This window comes from Suricata suricatta, chromosome 13, assembly GCF_006229205.1.
Source record: "Suricata suricatta isolate VVHF042 chromosome 13, meerkat_22Aug2017_6uvM2_HiC, whole genome shotgun sequence".
Classification (NCBI taxonomy): Eukaryota; Metazoa; Chordata; class Mammalia; order Carnivora; family Herpestidae; genus Suricata; species Suricata suricatta.
This window is the reverse complement of record NC_043712.1, coordinates 13,158,273-13,185,362: the sequence shown is the minus strand read 5'-3', so window position 1 is coordinate 13,185,362 and position 27,090 is coordinate 13,158,273. Positions and strand designations below refer to the sequence as shown.

General features: G+C 45.7%; 1 protein-coding gene across 1 annotated transcript in view; it reads left to right on the top strand.

Moving 5' to 3' along the window:
* CNTRL (centriolin) overlaps positions 1-27,090 on the top strand; it is a 74,601-nt gene that overhangs the window by 33,890 nt on the left and 13,621 nt on the right. Inside the window, exons 13-31 of the mRNA XM_029919625.1 lie at positions 489-703; positions 2,952-3,086; positions 6,170-6,315; positions 6,914-7,121; positions 7,617-7,796; positions 10,106-10,285; positions 12,180-12,296; positions 12,582-12,726; positions 13,418-13,566; positions 15,211-15,400; positions 16,443-16,756; positions 18,240-18,445; positions 20,422-20,614; positions 23,047-23,177; positions 23,317-23,457; positions 23,558-23,684; positions 24,721-24,885; positions 25,641-25,800; positions 26,935-27,050. Coding sequence (XP_029775485.1) covers positions 489-703; positions 2,952-3,086; positions 6,170-6,315; positions 6,914-7,121; positions 7,617-7,796; positions 10,106-10,285; positions 12,180-12,296; positions 12,582-12,726; positions 13,418-13,566; positions 15,211-15,400; positions 16,443-16,756; positions 18,240-18,445; positions 20,422-20,614; positions 23,047-23,177; positions 23,317-23,457; positions 23,558-23,684; positions 24,721-24,885; positions 25,641-25,800; positions 26,935-27,050 — 3,218 coding nt within the window. The remainder of the gene's footprint in view (positions 1-488; positions 704-2,951; positions 3,087-6,169; positions 6,316-6,913; positions 7,122-7,616; positions 7,797-10,105; positions 10,286-12,179; positions 12,297-12,581; positions 12,727-13,417; positions 13,567-15,210; positions 15,401-16,442; positions 16,757-18,239; positions 18,446-20,421; positions 20,615-23,046; positions 23,178-23,316; positions 23,458-23,557; positions 23,685-24,720; positions 24,886-25,640; positions 25,801-26,934; positions 27,051-27,090) is intronic.

Below are 27,090 nucleotides of genomic sequence, written 5' to 3'. Positions count from 1 at the left end.
AAGTGAACATGCTGTGGTTTCATAGAAAAGGGTGTGGGCTTTGGAGTCAGAGATCTGAGTTCATATCCTCTCTTTTTAACTACACAGTCCTGTGCAGTTTACTTGCCTGTTCATTGTATCCTCTTCTGTAAAATGGGGATAATGCCGTGCTTTACACAGTTACTATGAAGATTCAGCAAAAGAATAAACGTGAAAGCATTTATTCCAGTGTCTGATGGAAAATAGACGTAATGTTTTATCCCCCTCTCTTCTTACATATTCAGGCACAGTTAAAGTGTCACACAGATGGTTACTTTGGAAAACATGCTTGTAGCTTACTGATTTTTCTGATTACATTTTGTCAGGACTTTGTTTTCCAGCCTGGATATGCGCAGCCTGCAGCTTCATTGCATTGTTAATGAAGGTGTTCTGTGCCAGGCCAACATTGGATGGCCATTTGGTTCACAGTGCTCAGGTTACTAATGATGACTTGCCGGATGCTTAGGCAGAACCGAGAAGGTTCTGTAAACATACCGAATCCTTACAGGAGATGGCAGAACTGGAGAGTGCCCTCCAGGAGCAGCATGAGGTGAATGTATCCCTGCAGCAGACCCAGGGAGATCTCAGTGCCTATGAGGCTGAGCTAGAAACCCAGCTAAAGATACGGGATGCTGAAGCCAGCCAGCTCAAGGAGGAGTTGGAAAAGCTTAGAAGGTTCAGCCAGGTAAGTAGCAGCATAAAGCCATCTAGAATCCAAGCCATATGGCCTTAGCATGCCAGCCTTTCTTTAATTAAATGTAAGATTAAAGACGTTTTAATATACTGTATGTGGAATGATGGGAAGGGTATACATTTTTGGAGTCAGATACTCTGAGCTCAGATACTACCTCACTGAGCCCCTGTGTGAGCATGCAAATCACGTCATAGCTCTTGAGCCCCTGAGAAACGCCTCCTTGTCTATAAAGTGGGCTACTGTGAAGATAAGGGAAATACTGGGCATGAGAGCACCTAGCATTTGGTATTCAATAAATTCTAGTTTTGCTTTTTCAAAACAGGGATAAGAGACCTCCTTTAAGTTAGTGCTCTATTTTATTTTGCTGCTATTTTGGTTGGACGGAGTATCCACTAGTTTAGATTGTACTTGCAAATTAGAGAAGTACTTTCTCATTCAAGAACTGTTTGCCGATTAGCCTTTGAGGGCCAGGTGCTGTAGATGCCGCAGTGACCAGCACAGACTTAGTCACTGTCCCCACGGAGCTGACATTGCAGTAGGTGACACGGGTGTGAGAGAAAGAAAGGGATGGTGTTCCTTAGCAGGGGAGGGGTGGTCAGGAAAGTCTGCCCTAGAGAAACGTTTCCGCAGAGCCTGGAAGGGTGAGTTGAATTTTGGTGTTCAGAGGAAGCGGGGGTGCAAAGGGAAGGAGTAAGGGATGAATGTTCTAGGCAGAGGCAAGGAGAGGGAGCACCGTGCATTTGAAGTGCTGAAAGCATGGCTCTTGCGTGCCAGGAGCAAGAAGAAGAGTAGGCAGGAAGGTGAGAGATCAAGGCAGAGAGGCAGACGGGCCAGTTACAGTGTATTCTTAATCAGATTAAAAATGTCATTTGGTTCAGCTGTTAGTCACACAGGCTGCATCTGTCTCCAGGATGCCCATTGCGACCTTCCTCTTGTGCCTGCTAAAATCTGGGTTTAGCATCCTTCTTTTGTTTTCCTATATCCTGTGCTCAGTTAAAGCATTTTATCACGTGTGTGATGATCATCAGTTCAGACTGTCTGTCTCTCCTGCTGGACCCAGAGCACAGTGAATACCCAGAATGAATATGCTCGTTTCTCTTTTCTCAGTGCCTGGTACGTGAAGGGAGTCAGTATGCACTTACTGGGTGAAAGTGACATAAAATAAGATAGTTTAAGCCCCAGGAATATATGTAAAATACCGTTTGTGTGATTAGAAAAGGAAATACAAATAGGTCATGCTTGCTATAGTAAATAGCAAATAATTAACTTGTAAATAATTAATAGTAAATAATTAATTTGTATCCCTTATCAGATATCAAATAACCACTTGATAATTGTCAGGATTATATTTCTCAAGAGTACCAAGGTTTACAAAACGACAATTGGTAAGATCAGAGTGCAGAAATAGGAAATTGGGGGGAAACAATTAAAATAACAATAAATATGGATTTCTAAATAATAGTAAATAAAATTTCTAGAAGGCGTCTCATTTCAAATAAAAAATAAATTCTCTCGAGTGTTTAAGCCAGCCTTTGCTAGCTTCAAATCTATTGTCCTTTGCCTTTTCATTGTCCTTTTCCCCCTCATGAGTCTTGACAAAAGTATTATAGCAGCCTAGCCCTGTCCGAGCTTTACTGGATATTGAAAGGGACTCTCCCCTTTTTGGCATCATCAGAGCTGCCAGAATTGGTCTCCAAGCCATATATTGAGACTACAGAGTATAGCTGACTCTCTCTGATCCACAGATCTCTAATTGGTATACTTTAGCCCTATGAAGTCACTTGTGACACCTGTTTAAATGCAGATTCCTGGGCCCTATTCTAGAGCTTCTGGCCCATTGAGTCTGAGATGTAGTCTGGGCATCTGCATTTTTCACAAGCACACCAAGGGATTTTGATGAGGACCATAGTTTGAAAAATACTGGTCTGAGAGAAAGAAGAGAAGTAGCCGTTGAATCATTCACAGAACTCTTAAAGGTCGGTACTTGGCCCCCGCTGAGACTAATTGGTATATCTGGGCTGAGCGCATCGTGCTATCTACTCCTAAGTCTTAGTGGTTGAAGGAGGCATGTGAAAAAGATTAACTTGGGCTCTAAGATCTGAGTGTACAGACCTAAAATGGAGTTGTTATGAAACCATAGCTAGCAAGGAATTGTGCATGTGTGTTAATTTACTTATGCCTTTTTAGATTAAAAAAGGTGGTTTTATGTTTTCATATCATGCGCTTCCCACGGCAACAGTTAGAACAATCAGCCCTTCAAGCAGAACTTGAGAAGGAGAAGCAAGCCCTCGAGAATGCCCTCAGAAAAGCCCAGCTCGCAGAAGGAAAGGACCAGGAAAACAGTGAGCTCCGCACCCAGCTTCGACAGCTGCAGGTAGAGACGTGTTTGTCCAGGGTGCATTCTCACGTAGGACCCTAAGGTTTTGCTGTCTTTAGTCAGACACTTAGCACCCTGCTCCAACTCGTTATAGGCTACTTGAAATACTAGAAGAGAAGAACTCTGGGCAGGATGGTACCACAGCCTCTGTCCCCTTGTGGGCCCGTCATTGTACAATTATGAACGTGCACATCCTGTGTCCCTGTGGCGGTGTGAAGAGATGGAGGCAGTGTCAGGATAAGCAGCCTGTGCGCTCACGGGTGAGAGCAATACCTTGCGTTTCTCTGAGAAGCAGATTTGTCACCAGACTGAACTAAAAGGATCAGATTTTGGGGCATTCCTCTTCCCCTGAAATATCTTTGTAATTACCCGGGAAGTTGACCGGAGTGGGTTGCAGAACTTCCTAACTGCTCACAGCTTCACAGTCCCCTTCTCAGAAAGGGCTCTATTAAAAAGGCAGTCAGTTTACATCTGGGGGGTGGGGGTTGCTTTGGCGGAATATCTTTGGGGCTGCTGTCGCAATAATCTGCCCAACAAACTGCCGGAGAAGCAGGTGGACAGGATTTTCTAGGTAATTAAACTCTCCGAGAGAGCACAGATGTCTGAATAAACAAGTACCTGGATCAACACTCAGGTCTCCAAATCTGTGAGGCCAAAGGCTACTTGGCCGACTGCTCGGGCATGTGACCTACATCACCAGAAATAGAGGCGCAGGGCTGCTGAGGGTTTAAGGACAGCCTTATCTGTGACAAATAAGACTAAACAGCTCACCCAGATTCTCTCCCTTCTCCCGATGCCTTGAATACTTTTTCCTCAAAGTTTAGGGAAATGTAATAACCTAGAATTTAATTTTTACTGCTCATGGTTTAATTTCTGAAACAAGTATCAGAAAAGATGTACAGGTTTTCCATTCTTGTTTGAGTTGTGTTGTCTTTTGGCTGCTCAATAGATTATTTTTTATATTTATTATGGAAATTTTCAGACCACAAAAACAGAGTGGTCTTAGGTCCTTTTGTTTACCCTGCTTAAACAATTACCAGCATTCTCTCATTCTTGTTTCAGTTAGTCTACTTTTTTTTTTTGGCTGGAATACTTAAAAAGAAAATCTCATACATCTTTATTTCACCCAGATACTTCAGCATACATCTTACTTCAGCATACATCTCTTAAAGAAAGGGACTAAAATGTCGTCTTTGGGGGCCTTCTCCTCCAAGTTAAAACTGAAGTCATGCTGTGAGACTACCTTAGTTGAACCTAGGTCCTCGGCCTACTAACCTCATGATACAGAGTTCGAGTTGAACTCACTCTGCGTTTGTCTTTGTCAGACAATCATTTAGTAGCAGTGAACCAGAACCTTCTAACACTAGCTCAAGAAAGGAGACAGAGCTGCTCTGTTAGTCGGTCTTTCAGGAGCTACATGGCTCTCTCATTTCTCCTCTGTCTCCGTGGGTATTGTATGTGGCCCAGCACGGACTCCAGCCCTGGGCTGACCTGTCTTTACAAGGCCAGCTCTTAGAGACTTGACAGTGTACTGGATCTTGGTTCGAATTTTAAAGAGAGTGAGAACCTGTTTCCTGGCTAGTCGGTAGATTGTTTGGCCTTGCGTCTGATCACCTGTGGCCAGGAGTAGACAGTAAGAGAAATATGGGCACCTCAGGGCAATGTTCAGGACTCTTCACAGGTAACAGACTCCAGATGGGACAGGCAGTTAACATGTTCATTGCAATTCTGAATTCTCCACTTTAGTTAAGAGTGTTTCACTGATTTGAAGTAAATCCCTTGAGGGGAATAAAATCAATACCTTAGGAAGTAGAACAATTTTTCTTTACAATTTAGGGTGATTTTTAGCAGTTTTCTTTTACTTGAAAGGGACAGTATGTGAATTTAATTCTTGGATCTACATATGTTTGTTAATAGTGAAAATATGCTGACATGTAACAACTACTCCCACAGAATTATAGTCTATTAGAGAAGCTTCAGAAGGTTTCACTTTTTTAGTTGCTTGGCGGAGTATTATGGGAAAGTTGTGGTTGGTTTTTTGTTTTCTTTTTGTTTTGTTTTTTTAACTTTGAATTATGGACATTTCAAACACGTACAAAAGTAGATTACTAAAATGAATCCTCATATACAATTACACATCTTCAATACTTAGCAACTCGTGGCCAGTCTTACTCCATCCAGAATTCCCGCAGTGCCCCAGCTCTCACGCTCGCTCACACACTGAATTATTTTGAAGTAAATCCAAAAATCTTATTTATCTGTAAATCTGTACAGAGATTTAAAAGAAAAACACAAACAGATACTATTTTATATCTTAAAATTATAACAATTCCCTAACATCAAATGTCTTGTCATATTCAGATTTTCAAATTATCTCAGTTTTTACAAGCATTTGTTGGAACCAGGATCCAAATAAAGTGCACACATTGCATTTGGTTGACTGGGTTCTCAAGGCTCTAGTAGTCTATAGATGTCCTCCTCCTTTCCCCCTTTATGTTTTAAACAAAACCAGGGGCTCCTGGGTGGCTCAGTTGGTTAAGTTGATTTCGGCCCAGGTCATGATGTTGTAGTCCGTGGGTTCGAGCCCTGTGTCGGGTTCTGTGCTGACAGCTCAGAGCCTAGAGTCGGCTTCAGGTTCTGTGTCTCTCTCTCTCTCTCTCTCAAAAATAAATAAAGATTTTTAAAAATTTGGAAATAAAAAAATAAAGACAACCAGGTCTTTGTCCTGTGCAGTTTCACATTCTGGATTTTCCTGGTTGCATCTTTCATGGTATTAACATGTTCTTATGTTACATACCGAGGCTTATTTAGATTCAGCTTAGTTACCTCTCAGCAAGAACATAGGCCCTTGTTTTTGTATCACATCAGGAAACATCCTCATGCCTGGTTCTGTCTTTTGTGACTTTAGATTGATCAGTAGATTCAGATATTGTCAGCCCCAGCGGAAAGGGTTTCAAAAAAAATTGGTTGAGTGGAGCAGAACTATCATATGACAAGTAATACAGGCTGTGTAGGGGCATGTGCGTGTATTTTAATTTGTTTTGGTAACTTTTACCTCCCCGTTATACCACCATCCATAGGATGACAATGGCCTGTTAAAACAGCAACTGAAAGATTTCCAGAATCACCTTAGCCATGTGGTTGATGGTTTGATTCGTCCAGAAGACGTGGCAGCTCGTGTGGATGAGCTAAGGCAAAAACTGAAGTCAGGAGCCGGGGAAATGAGGTAACGGAAAGTCAGGACCTCCTGGTATTGAGACTGCCGACTGATGAACGTGAGGTCCGTAGGGACTCACCTTCCTAAGTTACGCTAACTGCTGATTTCTTTTGTGAGGTTTCCCAAGTCATATTTCCATGATTGAGACACAAGATTGCTTCATCCTAATTGTCTGTCACTGAATTTTTTACATTTTAAATCTTTCATGCTTTTAGGTATTATGTAATTTAAAACAGAAGTTTTAAGAGCAACTCTTTTTTGAAAGTTTGTTGCATATGGTCATGAAGTAGAGCCACATTATGCATTTTAAATAGTAAATAAATTTCAGAAGAAAACCAAGGCACATTTAAATATATGAAAGGGACATTTATTCTTTAAGCAAATGTTGTTAGCCTGCTGGGGGCCTATGTTTTCGGAGCGACAACAGTCACTGGATTAAACATTGGTTCGCACTTCGGAGATGCCAAGTTGGTCTGTGCGCTGACGCCGGTCACCATTCCAGCTCCTTTTAGTCCCGCGCTGATGTGACCAGCACAGTTTGCACCCAGCGTCTGTCATGAGACAGAAGAAGTCACATACCATCTCTTCCCCCCCCCCCCCCCACCAGAATCCATACCCCTTCCGACGTCTTAGGGAAAAGCCTTGCTGATTTGCAGAAACAGTTCAGTGAAATCCTTGCACGCTCCCAGTGGGAAAGACAGGAAGCGCAAGTGAGAGAGAGAAAACTCCAGGAGGAAATGGCTCTGCAACAAGAGAAACTGGCCAACGGACAAGAGGAGTTCAGGCACGCCTGCGAGAGAGCCCTGGAAGCAAGAGTAAGAAAGCAGTGGGGCGGTGTGGGGGGGGGCAGCTGGAGGGAAGTGTGTGGCCGGTCCGTCTGTTCTTCAACAAATTACAGTGCCTCCTTCCTCATGTAAATACCGTATAATTACTGTTGTTGTCACCCTCAGCCAGCCAGACTGCGTGCCCCTAAGGGTCAACCCTGAGTGTGGTTACTCATGTCAGTCAGGCCTCTTTGTGGCTGTGCTTTCCTCGTTATGGAAGCGAGTGAGAAATGTTTCTGAGCCTGTCGGTAAACAATACCGTATTGCTGGGGCGCAGTGTGCTGCCAGAATCTGATTTTTCAGATGAAATTATTTTCATGATCAGGCAAACATTAACATGGATCCTAGAGAACATTCAAGATACAACCGCCCCCTATAACTCATTTGTACAAAATGTCATTACACTCTTCAGTAAAATGAAAGGTAGTTCTCTAAGAAGTTTATGTTTTGCTTAAAAATCATCTTCGAAACTTGATTTCCTCACAGATGAGTTTTGATAAACGGCAGCATGAAGCGAGAATCCAACAGCTAGAGAATGAAATTCACTATTTGCAAGAAAATCTGAAAAGTATGGAGGAAATCCAAGGCCTTACAGATCTCCAACTTCAGGAAGCTGATGAAGAGAAGGAGAGAATTCTGGCCCAACTCCAGGAGTTAGAGAAAAAGGTGGGGAAGACTAGAAAAGCGTGCGTGTCCCTGCGACTGGACCCTGCCCCCTGGGGAGCTGGCCAGTGCGTGGGGCGTGGCCGTGGTCACCTCTGACAGCACTGCTGGCCCCAAGGGGAGCTGGACCCAAGGGAACCCGGGAGGCCTGGTGGTCAGATCAAGGGCCTGAGACACAGTGGTGCCCTGAAAACGAGAGAGCTGTCATGTGAGGGGTGACTTTGAACGCTTCGGTGCTGGTGGCAGGAGTTTGCCTTCTCAGAAACCCCTTGCACAATTGGCCATATCCACGGGAAATCACTTCTATCTCATCTTCCTAACAGCCTGGTCCCTCTTTGAGCTTCTCCATCCCTCCCTAGCTATCTCCTCCCATGGTCACGTCGTCACCCTTGTCCAGTTGAGAAATGGCGTCCACCCTCTGCCATCCCGAACTGTGGCACCCCACTCTGTCCGCCCCACTGCGCCCCCACACTGACAGTTCCTTCAGAGTTCCAGGGCCTGAGCCCCACCTTTGCTGTCTGTTAGGCTTTCTTGGCCACAGGAAATTGTTGTCCAACTTAAATTCCGTGGTCTACCACGATAGCCATTTTTACACAAGTCTTCAAATCCCTTGTCCCTTTCTCCCGTCTCACTTACCTGACGATAGTGCGGCCATGAGCTTTCTTTAGGCGGGTCCCCTCGCTAAGCATTACTGCAGAAAAATAGCAGCCCCCACGCGTAGTGGCCTCACTGTCCCCTCCTGCTCATCAGCGCAAGCACGCAGTGTTCCCCTACTCTCAGGGAAGGTCGCCCTCGCACGCCGCACCCTTCATTCCGTGTCCCTCCCCACACCTGCCGGCTCCCTTCTCCCAGCCTCAGTCAGTGCCGGGCTTCACACTTCTGAGAACCTTTCAGTTCCCAAGTCCTGTTCAGTCCACCCCCAAAACATGGCTGGAATATAGACCCTGTCTTTCTTCTCTGCCACCACCCCCATCCGGCCATTACCTTTCGTCTGGACGACAGCTGTGGCCACCTGACAGTTCTCCCGAGAGTCCCGCTGCTGACCTTGCTTCACAGAGTGGCCAACGTGCTCCTTAAAAACACGAGTTAAGGGGCGTCTGGGTGTCTCGGTCAGTTGAGACTGTGCAGAGCCTGCTTGGGATCCTCTCTCTTTCCGCACCCCTCCCCCAATTAAGTCAACTTTAAAAAACAAAAATATGAATTGGCTCTTGTCAGTCCCCCTCATTTCCTCTTTCTTCAGTAACTTCTGTTGTTTTTATGAAAAAAAAAAAAAAACAACAAAACCAAATTCTTCAGCCTATGAGGCCCAGCGCGATTTTGCCTCTTTTTAGCTCCTTCCTATTATCACCAAGCTCCTTCTTTCAGTTCCTCAAAAATGCTAAGTCCTCCTGACCCTCCCACATGCCGTTGCCTCTCCGGGACCATGTTCCTCCACCCTCCTCTAGGACTGCTCCCTCCCTACCAATCTAGGTCTCTCCTGTTGTCTCTCAAATAGTACTCTCCTCTGTCCCTCGATAGCACTGACACTATCTTGGTTATTTATTTGAGTATTTGTTCAATATCCGTCTCTCATAAGCTCCTTAAGGGCAATAACCAAGTCTGTTTTATTTACCGCTGTAGGCCCAAGGCCTGACTCTGATCACCAGGGACTGGTCTCTCACTTGGTGACGCTGCCAGGAAATGTTTTTCCAGTGAATGAATGAATCTGTGATCACTGGGGTCCTTTTGTAAAGTGTTTTTTTTTAGTTTATTTTTGAGAGAGAAAGACAGCATGAGCAGGTGAAGGGCAGAGAGAGGGAGGCACAGAATCCAAAGCAGGCTCCAGGCTCTGAGCTGTCAGCACAGAGTCCAACACCAGGCTCAACCCCACGAACCATGAGATCATGACCTGAGCCGAAGTTGGACGCTCAATGGAATGAGGCCACCCAAGCGGCCCCTGTGATCACTAAGGTTCTTGACAGAAGACTGATCTCATTCTAAATTTACTATACAGTGTACCATGTATTTTTTTTTAAGTTTATTTATTTTTGAGAGAGAGAAAGAGAACAAACCAGGGAGGGGCAGAGAGAGGGAGAGAGAGAATCCCAAACAGGCTCCATTGGGCTCCATCCTACGAACTGTGAGATCAGACCTGAGCCAAAATCAAGAGTTAGACACTCAACCGACTGAGCCAGCCGGTGCCCCTGTCTCGTGTATTATTCTAGGCACAGACCCAGCAGCAGTGAATGGAGTCCCTGCCCTCCTGGGGTTTAGGTCTTAATCCGTTGCTACCATATGACTCATCTGTTTGATTAATGTTTCTTTCCCTTTAGAAGAAACTTGAAGATGCCAAATCCCAGGAGCAGCTTCTCAGTCTAGATCGAGAATTGAAGAAACTAAAGAAAGCCGTGGCCGCCTCTGATAAGCTAGCCACGGCTGAGCTCACCATTGCCAAAGACCAGCTCAGGTCCCTTCATGGAACTGTTCTGAAAATTAACCAGGAGCGAGCAGAGGTGAGCCCACACATGCAGAACAAGTTTCCACCAGCGCCGCTGCTGTCCCCAAACCATAGACGCTTGTATCTATGCTCTGCCGTTACAGGCTTTGGCTAATTTATAAAGCACCGCCAAGTTTTCTGCTCCCCTTCAGACTGAAAATTGTATTTCTCTAGTCACAGCCCTGCCGTGGGGCCTGCCCGCCTCCGAGCCCTGACGAGAGCCATCAGATGAAACATACTCTCCCCACCTCCAGGTGTAGGGCTCCGCGTAGGGAGGTGGCTGGCCCTCCACCCCTGAACTGACGCTTTAAAGGCTTGCCCCAGAAGCCTTCTGAGCCCCAGACTTTTCATCTAGTGCAGTCAGAATATGTGACCTACAGGGCTGTTTGCCTCCTCCCTGAGATGGTTTCTGTAACAGTTTTAAAGGGTGCAAGTGCTCGTGAGATTAGGATGGTAGATCATAGAGAAAATGTAATGATGAGAGTCCAGAGAGACCTCAGTCCTGGAAGACAGTAGAACAGTGAAGAAAGAGTTAGTCCTCACTGCTGGAGTCCTTTTCCAACAGGTCCTGGGGGTCCCCGAAGGATGGATGGTGTCAGCAAAAGGGGGTGATGAGATGAGAGGGCCTGAGTTCCTTTCTGCTCACCAGGCAGGCAGCTCTGCCCTGTCGGTCTTTATGTCTTTATTTATAGATCAAGCGTTAACAGGACATCAGAAAGTGGAATTTTTACTATGAACAAATCTCTGATAGGATGCTTTGAAAAGTGTATAGAAACAGGTTTTACAGAGGCATTTTTGCAGAACTACTCTAATTTCAGGGAGGTAGTTAATTTTTATAAATAATAGGAGAACAGGATATTCTTAGTGAAAAGCAGGTAACACACATATGTTTAAACCAGTGGTAGATCTTACAACTCAGAAGATAGTGGGATGTTCTCAGTGAGAAGCAGATAACAAACACATTTGTTTATATCAGTAACACTGAGATTCAGGCATAGATTGAGTGATATATAAGTAGGCTAGGAGTCCGTCTGGCTGGCTCACAAAAGGAAGAATGTATTTGCACTGGTTAGTAAGTTGCTTCTGTCAACCTTGTTATTTGACGTTGAAGGTACAGGCACCATAGGGGCCCTAGATGTGCTGGCCTTTGTATATGAGTGTAAGTTTTAACTACTCTTACCCGTCCTTATAACGAGTATCAGGGGAAGGGAAGGGAAGGTATTTGTGGCGCCAATTAACAAAGGTATGTGCAGTAACTTATGTCTGGCTCTTGTCTGTTTCTTTAAGTTAGGCTCTTTTTCTCCAGGCCAGAGTTAATTGTAACTCTTGTGTTCTTAACCCTCTTTATTATCTATGTCTTGGGTCTGTAAGACTCATTAGAAGAGTCTTTTGACAAACATCTGTAGTGCTTTGTCTAAATTCTGCTTTGTAGAGGTGGGAATACGCTTCCTCCCCTGAGGTATCTGTGCGGAGAATATCAGTCTGATTTGGAACATTGTGAGGCCTACTCAGTAACAGCAGCCCCATTTCCAATATGAGCCAATAGCAGAAGGAGATACCAGTTTCACTTCATGGCGGGAGCTGTGCAAGCGCCTACCATTTCCTCGCTGTGACTGTGTCATCCAGTGAGGCTGATGCGGCTCCCAGCACCTTGCTCTTTCGGATGCAGCCCCCCCATTCACGTGGCCCCCACACAGGGGTGCAGCAGGCCGTCAGGTGATGGGAACAGCACAGGACAAGGTGGGACCAGGCGCCATGCATGCAAAGGGTGGCCAGGCAGGCAGGCAGGCAGACGAAAACAGAGGAGTCAGTCTGTGGGTAATAAAGAAATGAAGACGACAGCATGTGACAGCAGGAAGACGACACCCTGTGATGGCTGTGCTGCCTCTCTCGTCCGTCTGTCCCAGCAGGAGTTGCAGGAGACGGAGAAGTGCAGCAGGAAGGCAGCACAGGCGGCCAGGGATCTGACCCGAGCAGAAGCTGAGATTGAACTCCTGCAGAACCTTCTCAGAGAGAGAGAGGAGCAGGTCAGTGCCGGTACCCCGAGACCCCCTCCTTATTGGTCCTCTCTCGGCCCCCAAAAGACAAAATTGTGGGAGGTGACCCCTCCATTAGGAAATGTAGTCAGTGGTTGGTCAGCACTTTGTCCTCTACCACATGTCAGGCAGAGTGCAATTTAAAATACAAGGAGTAATGCGTTTTCCTCCTTAGTAAAGTGCAGCTAGAAGTTCTGGAATTACTAAATCAAATTGCAAGGTGCGTATGGGAAAGAATATTCGTTGGCAATTTTGTGTGTGTGATTTTTTTAATAGTTTCGACTTGGAATAGAAAAAGTAGATGTAGACCCCGGAGGAGCAAACCCACAGGTGCTGGAGGTGGAGAAACTAAATGAGACAATGGAGAGGCAAAGGACAGAGATCGCAAGGCTGCGGAATTTACTAGACCTCGCCGGGGCTGGTAAAGTGTTGGGCTTTGATTTTTGTAGTTAAAAACATTTATTTTTGAAGGGGAGTGTGTGAGTGGAGGAGGGAAAGAGAGAATGGGGGACAGAGGATCCCAAGCAGGCTCTGCACTGACAGCAGATATCCTGATGTGGGGCTTGAGCTCATGAACTGAACCGGGAGATCATGACCTGAGCCAAAGTCGGCCACTTAGCCGACTGGGCCACCCAGGGGCTTTGATTTTGTTGTGGTTTTGTGGTTATTTTAATATCAAATCATTTTTTTAACTTCTTATTTGTTTTTAACTTTAGCAAATTTATTTAGATCTGATAGATCAATTCCATGCTTGATTCCCAAAGCTGTGATAATTAGCTTAATGAATAAAAGCAAAGAATTTAAACATTTTTGTAAGTGACATATTAAGCATCTTGATTACAGTGAGACAAGAGATTTTTGAATTTTCAAAAGAAATAATGTTTACAAATCTGTTTGTTTTCTTTCTCTGCCTCCCTTTATAAATGAGCAACAGAAGGGTAGGTCTCTCTTCTTTAAGTGTTCGCAAAAACTTATTGCCACTGGACAGGCTGAAGAGTCAGCTTGGAGGAGCCGATCAGAGTCATTGGCTGTCACGGAATCCCTCGAGTACGTTTAGAGGAGAGCAGTGGACGGTGTCGTGTCCAACTTCACAGAATGGCTTCCCTTTGCAGATAACAAAGGAAGCTTTGAAAATGTCTTGGAGGAAATCGCTGAACTTCGACGTGAAGTGTCTCATCAGAATGATTACATCAGCAGCATGGCAGATCCTTTCAGAAGACGAGGCTACTGGTACTTTATGCCACCACCGTCATCATCAAAAGTAGGAAGCCTGTGGTGCTGGGAGTGTATACTGAATTTTCTGGAAGGAAGTGTGACCAGTTCTCTTCCCCAGTTTGTGAACATGTGTCAAGAACAGTATGTCTAGACTAAGCCATGCGTAAGGTTCTTAGGTGTGTTTGACATGTGCGATGGAAACAGGACCTTCTCGAGGAATATTGCCATTGCCCGTTGATGCCCTGGTGGGACGCTGTGGGTCCCTTTTAGAAGATCCTGCAAGGGGATGAGGTGACTTGAGCCCAGACAGCCTGTTAGAAATGGGTATAGAACTATGCAGAGGCTGGCAGAAAACTGGGCACCTGTATTCCATTTGATTTTAACCAGCATTTCATTCCATTTAGGTCCAGGAAATGTAGATCAGGTGCTAGGTGGAGTGGGGTGCCATGAGGAATGGTCTTGCCCTTACTCTCAAAGGCTCATGCATTGGTGGGGGGACAGGGACACCGGGGCAGTTACAGACAGTGGCATGCATGTGACAACAGACTTGACCTGTGTGCTCTATTCAGAGAAGGGTTAGGGATTCCTCACATTGGGGAAGTTCGGGAAGAAAGGCTTCACACAAAGTCACGAAGTCAGCACTTAGCCGTCAAGGGATGGGCTGTTAGGAGGGAAGAGATGTGTGGAAGGGGAGAGTTGGTTTAGCCATTTTTGAGTAGTCTTGTGCGGCTAGAGGATTGGCGGAAACGGTGAAAGGTGAGTCCGGAAAAGTAGATTGGGCTCATGCTTTTTACATAGGGCCTCAAAATCTCTCACACTGACTTGTGGGGGCCTCAGGGATTGAGGATGTGTATAATATGATCAGAGCTGTAGTTTAGGGAAAATAACCGGGCTGAATGTGGAGGCCTGACTTGTGGTGGGTGAGCTCGAGGAGGGGGGAGCAGGGAGCTGTTTGAACTCATTCTGTGAGGGACAGAAGCCAGGACTAAAGCAGTGGAGCTGGAGGAGAAGAAGTGTCGCTGAGAGGGTGTTCAAAAGACAAAAGGGTCAGGGCATGGGACTTGAACGTGGGACGTGAGGAGAGCACGGTATGCAGCCTGCGTCCAGAGCAGAGGAACTGGGTGACATCCTGCTATGATCAGCTGACAGGCAGCAGTCAGGGGGAGATGGCCATGACACGCTGGGATCCCAGGGCTGTGTAGACTCAACCAGAGTCTACATCTAACCCTCCTTGACAGCCAGGGCTGGGCATGGACGCTGTATAGATTTGACCTCGTACCATTGTAAGGCCAAGCTGGGCGAGGGTTCAAAAGGTACACCTGTTTATGCCTGGGAAGGAGAGAGTTGGCAGAATGGAGCTTTTCAGCCACAACAGGCTCCCAGGATAGTAGGAGGTTAATCTCCCAGATGGCCTTGAAAATTCACTGGTTTTCATTGCCTTCATTGGTGGGCCATCAAGGACACGGCAGAAGAGGAGAAACCACCAGAAAAGAGAAGTACTGGAGAAGAGAGGCTGACACTCAGGCAGTTTACCTATGTAATCATGTCTCGCTTCTGTCTGTGAAAAATGAGCGTTATGATCTGTGAAAAGAAACCAGTTCGTTCTCAACTTTGCTACATCTCCACCTTGGCATTTCTCCAGCTCAGCCTTTTCAGTTCTAATAGTGGGCTTTGCTGTCTTGTATTTCAGGTTTCCAGCTATAGTTCTCAGGCCACCAAGGACTCTGGTGTCGGCCTAAAGTACACGGCCTCAACCCCTGTTAGAAAACCGCGGCACGGACAGCGCGATGGGAAGGAGACGAGTGGGCCTCCTCCTGTCTCAGGATACTGGGTGTATTCTCCCATCAGGAGTGGGCTACATAAATCGTTTTCAAATAGAGGTGAGTTGAGTCACATACGGGAAGTTGGATTTCTTTTATTGGTTCCCTGAAGTCCGTAAGACAGAGACCACACTCCTTAGCTTCGACTGCAAGGCCCTCTTTGCGGCAGCCTCGGTCAGTGACCTCTTGTCTCACCTCCCATCGCTGTTCTGCACATCAGTCCTATCCAGTTGCCTGAGATAGTCACAGCATGCCCAATGCCTCCAGCCACAATGTGTTAAACCTCTGTTTAGAATGTCCTTCTTCCTTTTCTCCCAAACCTACTCCTGCTCAACCTTCAACAAGACTCAGGCCCTCAAACAACACTCCATTAGGGACCGTCCTCCATCTTGCCTTACCCAGGCCCACTGAGCAGCTTCTTCGCCTGTGCTCCTGGAGCGTGGCAGGTGCCTACTTCCTTGTGTCATGACATTGATTGGTTCGACTAAAATGAAATGTTCTAGGTCCGTCTTCAAAAGCTCCAGGAGGAAGAGTCAAACTTGGGGTAAATCCTTGCTTTTTCACTAAGCAGTTGTGTGATCCTAGGCAAATTATTTAGCTACTCTGAGACTGTGAAGCCATAAAATGGGAATGTCCCCTTCTGATAATTTGTTTATTCAAGAGCTACTTATTGAGCGCCTGCTGTGTGCTAGGTCATCTATCATCGGTGATAGACGCATGTAGACCTGAGTAAGGAACCAGCACCTTGGAGAGTGCCGCGTGGCATGGCGCCGTAGCCCTTGTGAGCCGCGGTGTCCCCGCACACTCTCTGCGTCTGACTTTATGCAGCCTGAGGCAGACACTCAGATGGCTGCCAAATAAATGAATGAATTAAAGACCGAGAAAAGCAACTCTACAGACAGGCCTAAGAAAAACTCAAGTATCGGTCTCTGAAAATAATACGAATCCCTATTTTGACCTTTTCAAAACTGCTTTTGACCTTTTTCGCAGAATTTTACTCCCACTTCTTGGGGATCTCATCCTGAATACTCCTGTTCTCTACTAAACATATTTACCCAGTAAGTTGTGTGGGTAAAACACTCTTCTGTTTATTTCTGTCAAGATGCAGACAGTGGAGGAGATAGCCAGGAAGAGAGCGAGCTGGATGACCGTGAGGACCGCCCCTTTGTGCCTCCTTCTGGATACATGATGTACACTGTGTTTCCCGATGGTTCTCCCGTTCCCCAGGGCATGGCCCTGTATGCGCCACCTCCTCCCCTGCCCAACAACAGCCAGCCTCTCAGCCCTGGCACCGTTGTGTATGGCCCACCTCCTGTCGGGGCCCCCATCGTGTATGGGCCTCCGCCCCCCAACTTCTCTGTCCCCCTCATCCCTGTGGGGGTGCTGCATTGCAACGTCCCGGAGCACCATAACCTGGTAAGTGAGAGACACGAGGCCCCCGTCCACCCCGCTTCCACGGGAAACCGAATAAGGCTGTGTATGTGGTGATTTGAGCTACTTATGAAGGGGATTATGTCCCAAAGTATGTTTGTAAAGGTGACGTTTAGAATGGAGCAAGCATTCTCTTATTAAAATCTGCTCCTGGACGGGAGTGATGGCACGGGCCAGTTCACAAGCTTGGTTTAACCATTCGATATCAAAAATACTTTCAGTCCAGAAATGAGCCATTTTTGGAGAGCTTTTTGTATATTTTCTGTTGACATGTATGATACTAGTGTGTACATACAGGAGCTCACATAGTGGGGCCCGTGCTTGCACACGCATGTGTACGTGCCTGTGCACATCATGCATGGATGTGCTCGTGTATGCACACGACGGGGCAGCCGACAGCAGGGCTGTGGTGGGGATTATCTCTGGGTGGTGAGATTCATGATTATGTCTGTCTCCTTTTCGTAATTCTTACTTTATTATACACACATTTCATATTCTTTTTCCCACTTAATATTACAGACATTTCCCTGTGGGTTTGCAGATGTTTTTAAGCAGTATTTGAATCATTGCATAACATTTCTTTATTTGCAGGCCGTATAGTTGACTCAACTGTGTAAATTTTTAGTGTATTTCTTCTTATCTAAGGCTGCATTTCAAGAAATGATTACTTCCTAATCACCAGCTTACTTTTGTAACTGTAGGGTTCTAAAGAATTAAAATGAATTACAGACTCCTCCTTCACACTCAAGATGCCTAGAGCTCTTTCCTTTTCCCTTTTCCTCCCAGCAGGTTGAGAGGAAAACAGGGACTAGAAGCCCTGAGTGCGGAGCAGTAGGTCAGACTGGTTGCAGAGGGCCTGTGTGTGCTCACGGGGTTGGGACGATAGGCCCTCCCGTTGTCCCCAGGGTCAGTGCACGTGTGTTGCCGGCAGCGCCGTCGGCTCGACCTGCCGTCGCTCCTCGGGCTGGTGCCCTTACCCACCAGCCATCCCCAACTGTTCTGTGGTTTCTCATATGCCCTCTCAGGCCTCCGTGTGTTGGCACGCGTTATTTCTTCAGGCTAGGTCCTCCCCATTTCCTTGATTCTTCAAAACCCAGGCAAAAATTCTCTCCCTCTGGGCAGCTTTTCAGGTGCCTAGAGAGAGACCCCTGTGTCTGTCTCTTCTGCTACTTGCCAAACTCTGAACTCTGGAGGCAGAGCTTATCCATAAGGGTGCTTGGTGAATGTGTGTCAACCATAGTAGGACCAGGAGAGAAGTTAAAAGCGCTGTTCTTTCATCAGTTTCATCTGTGGCATGTGGAAAAAATTGGCCTGACTTGATTTTTCGTTTTCATACTGCAGTCTAGAAGCTACCATCATTTTCACATCACAGATGGCACTTGAAGCACCGTCGATTGCAGCTTTTGGCAGGAAAGAAGAGAAACATCCAGTGATGTTTCTCAGCACTGCGTTTTTTTTCTTTGTTCAGGAGAATGAAGTTTCTAGACTGGAGGACCTCATGCAGCATTTAAAACCAGAGAAACAGGAGCGGTGCGTGCGAGCATCCAGGCGGCAGCCGGTGAGAGAGTTGGAAGAGCTGCAGCGTAATATCGATGGTCTCTTGCGAGAGAAGAAAGACTTAGAGCATGAAGTGGAAGAATTACACAGAACCATCCAGAAACACCAACAACGAAAGTAATTATTATTAGCTGTTTCATTTTTATAATTCTGATGAATATGAGATTAAGGCGACCTAATCAGTGCTGTCCTATTGAACTTCCTGGATCTTGGAAATGCAGTCAATCCGAGCCGTCCGAAACTCGTCACTAGCCACGTGTGCCGATCGAGCACTTGAAGTGTGGCCAAGGGAACTGAGGAATACAGTTTCATTTAAATTAAAGTAGTAGCCACGGGCGACTCCCAGGTTGTACAGGGCAAGTCCAGGTTCTCTTGGCCAGTAATCCAAACAGCTTTTCTTGTAGCCCCTCTTGGAGATCTTGTAGCCCTCCCCAGTTACCCCCCCCTCAAAACGGGCCAGGTGTCCTCAGCTCCTCTTCCTCACTTTCCCAAACCTCCAGCTGCTCTCCGGGCCCTACGACTGTCCACCAAGAGCCGTCAGACTGGTCCCCTTCTTTCATCTCTGCTGCCCTGGCCTTTAGTCATCTCCGCCCAGGTCGTCGTAACAGCTTCTACTTTGGCCTTCCGTGTCTAGGCTCTGTCTCCATTCCACCCTGGACATAGCTGCCGATCCGAGCTAGACACTCTCCCGTGTGACTCTGTCCTGTCACAATATACACCGCCCTCCGGGTCTGAGCCTGCCTGTCCGTCTTGGCCTTCTCTCCCACACGCAGTGTGTGTTCAGGCCCTACCTGCTTTTCTGTGGTTTCCCCCAGCACCACACTCTCCCCTGCCTCTCCACCTTTGCACATACTGTCCTTGCCTAACCTGGTTTCCTTGCCCCCTGTCTAACTCCACCCTGTCTTTCCAGATGAAGGTCAGGGATCCCCTTTTACACAAAGCCTTCCTCACCTCAGGTTCCCACGGTTCGGGGTTGGCAACCTTGGGCATAGTAGTGTCCACACCATGTTGTAAGGAGCCCAGGACGGTGGTAGCTGGGCCTCCCTCTTCGTGCCCCAGCATCTGGCATTGGGTCCAGGAAGGAACGCGGCGTCTGCCGAGAGGGTCAGATGGGTAGAAGCCCATGTCATGCGGTGGTCCACAAGTTATGACAGATCCCCAGCTTTCGTCATGTCAGCCAAACTGTCCCAGGCACCGGGGCTGCAGGGAGATCTGTGGGGGGTCCCGGGGGGGGGTGAGCTATGGTCTCTGCCTTCAGGGAGCACACGTGTGACTGGCCTGGGAGGGAAAAGCTAGGGTCACACCGAGAGGAGACAGGGAATAAATGTGTGAGGGTCTCAAGGATGGTTGCTCCTATTACTTCTGTAGGCATACGGTGGGGAGAGGTTCACGGGAGGTTTTTTGAGGGAGGATGGTACAGCAGTGGGGTAACTGCTTCTTTTCTGAAACCTTAAAGCATAATAAATGCTTACTTTAAGGAATTTGGATAACACGAAAATATCCAAAGAAAGGATATGCTTGCCTTCATTTAAAGAGAAAGGAGGTGTTAAATGTTGGTGCATTTATTTTCATGTTTTTCTGTCATAGTTTCATTTTCTAATAATTTTGACCTGTTAGCCTTGAGATAGTGACTTCTGTGTCTTGCCGTCTGGTTTGTCAAATCTCGTTACTGTAATTGTACTCGAGCAGGACAGAGTAAGTCACGAACTTCGGGAGTCTTTGGAGCAGTTGGTGAGCTGCGGCCTGAAAGGCAGATTTGGGGGATGGATGACTGTTATGGAAGTGCTTTGTTTTCTTTTAATACCATAGAAGAATGAAATACCAACATTGTCTTGGCCCAAGTGTTGACCAAAAAAATAATAATCAAGAAAGATAAAACAACTGCATCATACTTTGCACACATCGTGCGCTTACTGTCGACAGGACAGCGTGCTGTGTTGAACAAAAGGGTAAACACAGGCCTTGAACACATGTCTTTTGCATGCTTTCTCATCTGAAATTAGAAGATCATCCTACATCTTTTTATCAGGCTATACGTGTCTATATTGTCTACATTTAAAGACTCTTAATACGTGTGTATACGATTTTTTTAGAGACTTCCTGGATGGAAATGTTGAGAGTCTTATGAGCGAACTAGAAATAGAGAAGTCACTCAAACACCATGAAGATATTGTGGATGAAATTGAGTGCATCGAGAAGACCCTTCTAAAACGTCGAGCGGAGCTCAGGGAAGCCGACCGGCTGCTGGCCGAGGCCGAAAGTGAACTTTCGCACACGAAGGAGAAAGTATGTTCTGCTGTGGTTTGGGCTGAGGCAGCTTACTGCGGCCGCATGCGAGACTAGAAGGAAAACGTGATAAGAACGTGGTCGCCCTCGGCAGACAGTCGGGTTCCAGGCCGCGCTCTGCTAGTTTAGGAGCTGGGAGGATTTGGGCAAGCCACCTAACTGCCTGCTTTGTTCCCCTCACCTGTCAGTTCAGGCAAAGCATACCTAGGCTGTTCAGGAAGAGTTAGAAGTAACGCTGAAAACTGCTGAAATCAGTCCGTTCCTAACGCATCCTACTTCCTTATCCTGTGTGTGTCTTTAAATTATTTGGGCTCTGATATCTCTGGGTATTAAATAGGTCAGTGTTCTGTCCATCTAAAAGCAACAGTGGATCTCGGAAGACTTCTTCCTGGTATTTGTTCTCCAAGTTGATGATAGAGAATCAAGTATTTTTTGGTGAGGTAGTGTTCTTGTGACTACAACACAGAAAGAAATCGAAGAGAAAAAGGAGCCCCAACTCTATTGGGCCCCTGCTGTGGCCACACATTGGCTGTTTTATGAATATTGCTTCATTTACCTTTCCCGGCAACCCGGAACGGTGGTGGTTAGCCCAGTTCACAGGTGTAGCTCAGAGAGGCTGGTAGCGGGCCCAGGGCCACATAGCTAAAGATCTGCCCCACCAAGAGAGCTTGCTTGCTTGCTTTTGTTTCTTTTATGTTTTATTTATTTTTGAAAGAGGGAGCATGAGTTGGGAAGGGGTGGAGAGAAAGGGAGAGACAGAATCACAAGCAGGCTCTAGGGTCTGAGCTGTCAGCACAGAGCCTGACATGGGGCTCAAACCCACGAACCGTGAGATGATGACCTGAGCTGAAGTTGGACGTTTAACTGACTGAGCCTCCCAGGTGCCCTGCCAAGAGAGCTTTCTTAGTTTGAGGAGAATTCCAGGGTAAAAAAGTCCCATAACCACATGGAGCACCTCAGAAACTGCTGTATCTATGTTGTTATTTCAACATGGATGGATTTAAATGAATAGAAATCTGAAACCCAGGAACTGAAACCAAGGATTTATTAAAGGTGTTCTGTGAGTTATGGCTTTAATAAGAATGGAAAAACATCCCGGAGTCTTTTCAGATGATCAGCTGATCACGGGCCTTCTTCTGTCACATGTTAGACGGTTGTGAGAGAACATAGGCGTGAGCAGGACTAGCGGAGACTTTATCGCTGGTATATAAAAGAAAGGTGATACCCGTAGCAGGCAGAAATAGTAAGTGAACTGCGGCTAGCAAGCCCTCCCCCTTTGTCCTCCCAGAATGACTCGGGGCGGGGGGCAACTTGCTAAGGAGGACGGGCGGGAAAGAAGGTGGTGCATTTTGCAAGGGAGATGCCAGACGTGTTAAAACCTAACATAGAAAGCGATAGGACACTACTTAGAAACGTGACTTTCCGGAGCACGTAGCGCATTTTGTCCAGCCCTCTGCTGACGAAGCTGGCGAAGCCAGGGCGCGTGGTGAGCCATCTAGCCGTTGGGGAGCCCGCCAGCCGGTTGGCGGCCGCGCGGGAGAGGCAGGCGCGAGTCTAACAAGCCTGGGACGTCAGTGCGGCTCCCGAGCCTGCGGACTGGGCCCGAAGGGGAGTCGCTGCTCAATGAAGTGCAAAGCAGGCAGTGTTTTTGGACCTTTGGTGGCCTTGCTTTAAACCTCTTATTTTAGACAGAAAAAGGAAACCAAGTTGATAAAAAAAAAAATCTGTTTTTGAAAAGAAAAAAAAGTAATCTGTTTTTGCCAAATCTTGTACAGGAGGAATCTTAAGTCCTTCACAAGAGTACTTAATGTTTGTGTGTCTCAGACACTATTCATTCATCTTCGATGAAGAGGGTCTTATTTAACATGACCGTATCCAGAGTACAGGGATGATCTCTGTGAGGAGGGCGTGTTGGTAAAATCAGCTTGTTGTCACTTAACTGGGGAGGTATTTCTAATTGAATGAGATGGCATAAGAGTATACGGATTATTTTCAAGTACAAAGATCATTCACGGCGTCACCACCCTCAAGTGACTGTTTCTTTGTGCACAGCCTTTCTGTCGTCGTGGGCGGAACTCATCTCACCCAGTTGCTCTTAGAGTGCACGTGCCATTTTATTTTATTTTTTTCAGCCAACGTAATATCATTCACATTCTTCCACGTTGCTATAACTGTCATCTTAAAGGCTACCCAGTACGCCGTTGTGTTGATGCATTATCACTTCATCTATTACTTGTCAAGTCGTATTTCAGTACATAGTGAGCATTTTTGTGTAGTCAGTTTTTACTCCTGAATTCTTTCCTGAAATTCGTGGAGAGTCAAAGTGAATGCACATTTTTATCAGTCTTCCTCTGTGGCCTTGTCGTTTCTGCTAAGAGCTGCCAGAGAGAGTGTGATAATTGAATTGCTTCTAACGACAGTGTCTTTTTTAGACAAAAGATGCTGTTGAGAAGTTCTCTGATGCCAAGAGAAATCTATTGCAAGTCGAAAAAGATGCTGAGGAGTTAGAAAGGAGAGCCCAGGAAACGGCCATTAACCTCGTCAAAGCTGACCAGCAGCTCAGGTAGGCGGAGTCCCTCTCGGCTCATGCCCTATCCAAGGGGGGGAATGAACGGTTTGGCGCTAAGGGGGTAGTAACTGCCTGAAGATGAATAACCAGGCTAGGGCTGAGGGCCCTTGGAGAATAAAGCGCTGTGTTTTAGGTTACTGCAGGCTGACACAAAGGGTTTGGAGCAGCACAGAATGGAGCAGGAAGAAACTTTGAAAGAAATAAACAAAGTCGTTGCAGCAAAAGACTCAGACTTCCAGTGTCTGAACAAGAAGAGGGAGATGCTGACAGGAGAGTAAGTGGAGGCCCTGCAGGGCCCGGGGGCTTGTGCTGCGCGCCCGCTCTCGGGGCTCAGCCTTCCCTCGGGCCTGTGCTAGTGCTGCTGCTGTCCGTAGGCTGCAGAAACTGCAGGAGGACGTGGAGGCCGCACAACGCAGTGAGGAGCACCACCTGCATGTCCTGGAGGAGTCAGAGACCCTCCTGCAGGCCAAGAAGGCTGAGCTGGAAAAGCTGAAAGGCCAGGTACGGCAACCAACGCCTCGACAGCCCAGGTCTTGCTGCTTTGAAACCTGCATCTCTGTTCTGATTAAAAAAAGTAGTACATGTTTCACTGTAGAAAAGACGGAAAAATACAAAATTATTAGTAAAGCACAAATGAGGCTGTCTGTCCTAGTGATTAAAAGTAGAGTCCAACCTAAATTTGAATCACAACTCAATAGAATAAATAGAATATATTATCGAATAAAAGAGGTGAGTCTCAAAACAGGATATACTCTGAGGTGCCTGAGTGGCTCAGTCTGTTAAACATTTAACTTTGGCTCAGGTCATGATCTCATGGGCCATGAGTTCGAGCCCTGCGTCGGGCTCTGTGCTGACAGCTCAGAGCCTAGAGCCTGCTTCTGATTCTGTGCCTCCCTTTCCCTCTGTCCCTCCCCTGCTCACACTCTGTGTCTCTGTCTCTCTCAAAACTAAATAAACATTAAAAATTTTTTTCCTTAAGAAAAAGAACCAGGATACACCCTGAGATCATTTATGGTAAATGTGTTTACGATCACTCGTGCTTGTATTTTTGGTCTATATCAAAGTACAAAAGCAGTCATCTGATCAGCGGAGATGAATATTTTCTGTTTTCTTGCGTTTGCACGTCTGCATTTTCTGCTTTTTACATAAAAAAGTGTGCACTGTCCTTAAAGTTGTAATTTTTAAATTTACGAAATGAATACATTTTTAAAATCCTGGCGGACTTCCATTGCCAAGGTAATGGAATAAGGTATAGACATGCAGGTGTTTTGAAAACCATGACCTGAGGGATAATCATTATTGTCATATTGTTGTTTTTTCTATGACTTGAGTGTTTTTATGTTTGTGGACTCCAGATCTTTATTTAGGCGTCCGATGCCTGTACCCCAGCCTGGCCCTCCTGACTCATGTAGCTGGGGTAATTACAAGTAGGCTGGTCCCTAATTTCCCCCACTGCCGTTAGCTGGACTGGACGTTCGCCGTCACAACGAGCGCGAATGTTGTCCAGCTTTGCTTTCTTCTTTTTTCTTGAACGCAGGTGTCGGACCAGCAGCAGGAGCTGGCCGGCTTGGACAGAGAGTTGGGGCAGAAGAAGGAGGAGCTGCATCTACTTCAGGGAAGCATGGTCCAGGCCAGAGCTGACCTCCAGGAGGCGCTGAGACTGGGAGAAACCGAAGTCACTGAGAAGTGCAATCATATCAGGGTGTGTCTTTCACCAGGTTTTCTTCAGAATCCGAGGGTGATGTTCTAGATTTATCTATATTTTAATTAGATTTCCCTCCAGACACAACTGTAAATTCCTGACTCGTGAACCCTCTGCAACATCAGTTGGATGTGCTGCTTGGTGTCCAGGCTGTGGCTGCATGGGGAGCCCTCCCATAGTAGCTTGTGGACGTCCCCAAGGTTCTCAGCCTCAGTGCCTTTCTCATGCCATTTCTTCTCCAGGAATTTTTTGGGGGGAATGTCCAGATCTAACCAGTTTTCATGGTTTGGCTTCATGCCACTAAGACGACTTTCCTGACTTTTCCTTTACCTTGGAGGGAATTTCTCTGTACTGAGTTTGGAGGCACTCTGCACGTTTCCTAGGGCAGCAGAGCCTTTCATGATCGGGTTTATGCTCCTTGCTGACTTCCCCCAAGGTGCTCAGCCTCTTGAGGGCAGGAGCTGTATCAGAGGCAGCCTTTTCCTTCTGTGACACATTGCCTTGCATGTAGTAAGTACTGTTTATGCATTTTAAATGAAGGTAATATGTGACTTCCTTACCTCTGTTATACAGAAATATGTTAGTGTAAAATAAAATATAGTGCTGTTCCTGACATAAAAGGCAAAATAGAACCTGTTTCCAAATTAGAATTTTTGTGAAATGAGATGGTTAATAACAAAACTGATTTCAGTATAATTTCCATTCATAATTTTGTAGAGGGGAGTTGACTTTTTTTTTTTTTTTTTTTGGCACAGGAAGTAAAATCTCTTCTGGAAGAACTGAGTTTTCAGAAAGGAGAACTCAATGTCCAGATCAGTGAAAAAAAAACTCAGCTTGCACTCATAAAGCAGGAAATTGAGAAAGAGGAAGAAAATCTTCAGGTAGTTTTAGGGCAGACGTCTAAACATAAAACTGGTAAGTTTAAAGGAAAACAGTCATTCAAATTCAGAGTTCGGAAAGGTGTCTATTCCAGATCATAGGAAGAATACGAAAAGTGAAGTAAACTTCTTTTAAAGTTATGAAGAAAAGCAGTATGATAAGAGGGGTATGATATTTTTGCCATTCAAGTTGATAAAGTTTATTTAGAAGCAAAATAGTCTTAATCGTTGCTGACCAGGGTGTGGAGAAGGAAGGGCAGTTACAGGCTGTCGATAGAAGAAGTTGGACCGATCCTCCAGTGTTTGAGGACTGAACATTCATACCTGTTCACCCATTTCGCTCATTTCTAGTTCCTGCAAGAGGGCAAGCATTCATGCACATCACAGCGATACTGTACTTGTTTATTTATTTAGTAAGTAAGTATTTCCTTGCTTCACAGAGTAAGCTGGCTGAGTTGGTTACTTACAGCAAAATTTATAACGACAAAATTTGGAACCATGGCCAAGTTAAAAGCTATATTTTAAACATTGAAGGGCATGCAAAAATGCCGATGGGAAGACTGAAAAAATAGATTAAAAACTGAATATAGAGCAGTCCCAGTTTATTTTGAAAATGTGCGTGTGTGCACGCACGTTTGTGTGCATGCTCCTGGAAGGAAGTATATCTGGATACTATTGCAGTAGTGATCATATTTGGATAGTGGGATAATGCTGGGTTTTCTTTTCTTTCTTTCTTTCTTTTTTTTTTTTTTGCTTTTTTCTTGAAACTTTCTATAGTGACCAAATATGTTATAATCAAAAAAGAGAGTTAATATTTAAAAATCTGTATTTTGAAATATAAAAAATTATTATCTGAATTTCAACTCCTGTTATTTTGAAGTTTTTCTTATTTATTTTGATTAAAATTCATTTAGATGGGGTGCTTGCTCTTAGAACTAGATCTTTGTTAATGTTTTTTGTTAAATTTTAACAACATTTAACAAATTAATGTTTAGCAAGATTTTAAAGATTTTTTTTTAAATTAAAATATAGTTAGCTCCATTAATTCACAAAACAGGTATGTTTTGATGACCTGTTATTTCTTGTATCAAGAAAATACACTATTTTCTGTTTCATTTTGTAAGTGCTTCGAATTTCATTTAACAGCACGGACCATGTTCTGTTCCTCTAGAACTAAAGAATATTCTGGACATGCTGCAACTTGAAAACAGTGAGCTGCAAGGTTTGAAGCTACAACACAACCAAAAGGTGTCTGAGTTAGAGAAGACTCAGGTCGAGGTGCTGGAGGTAATAAACAAAGCTGCTTTACCCTCTGCCGACTGCGGTC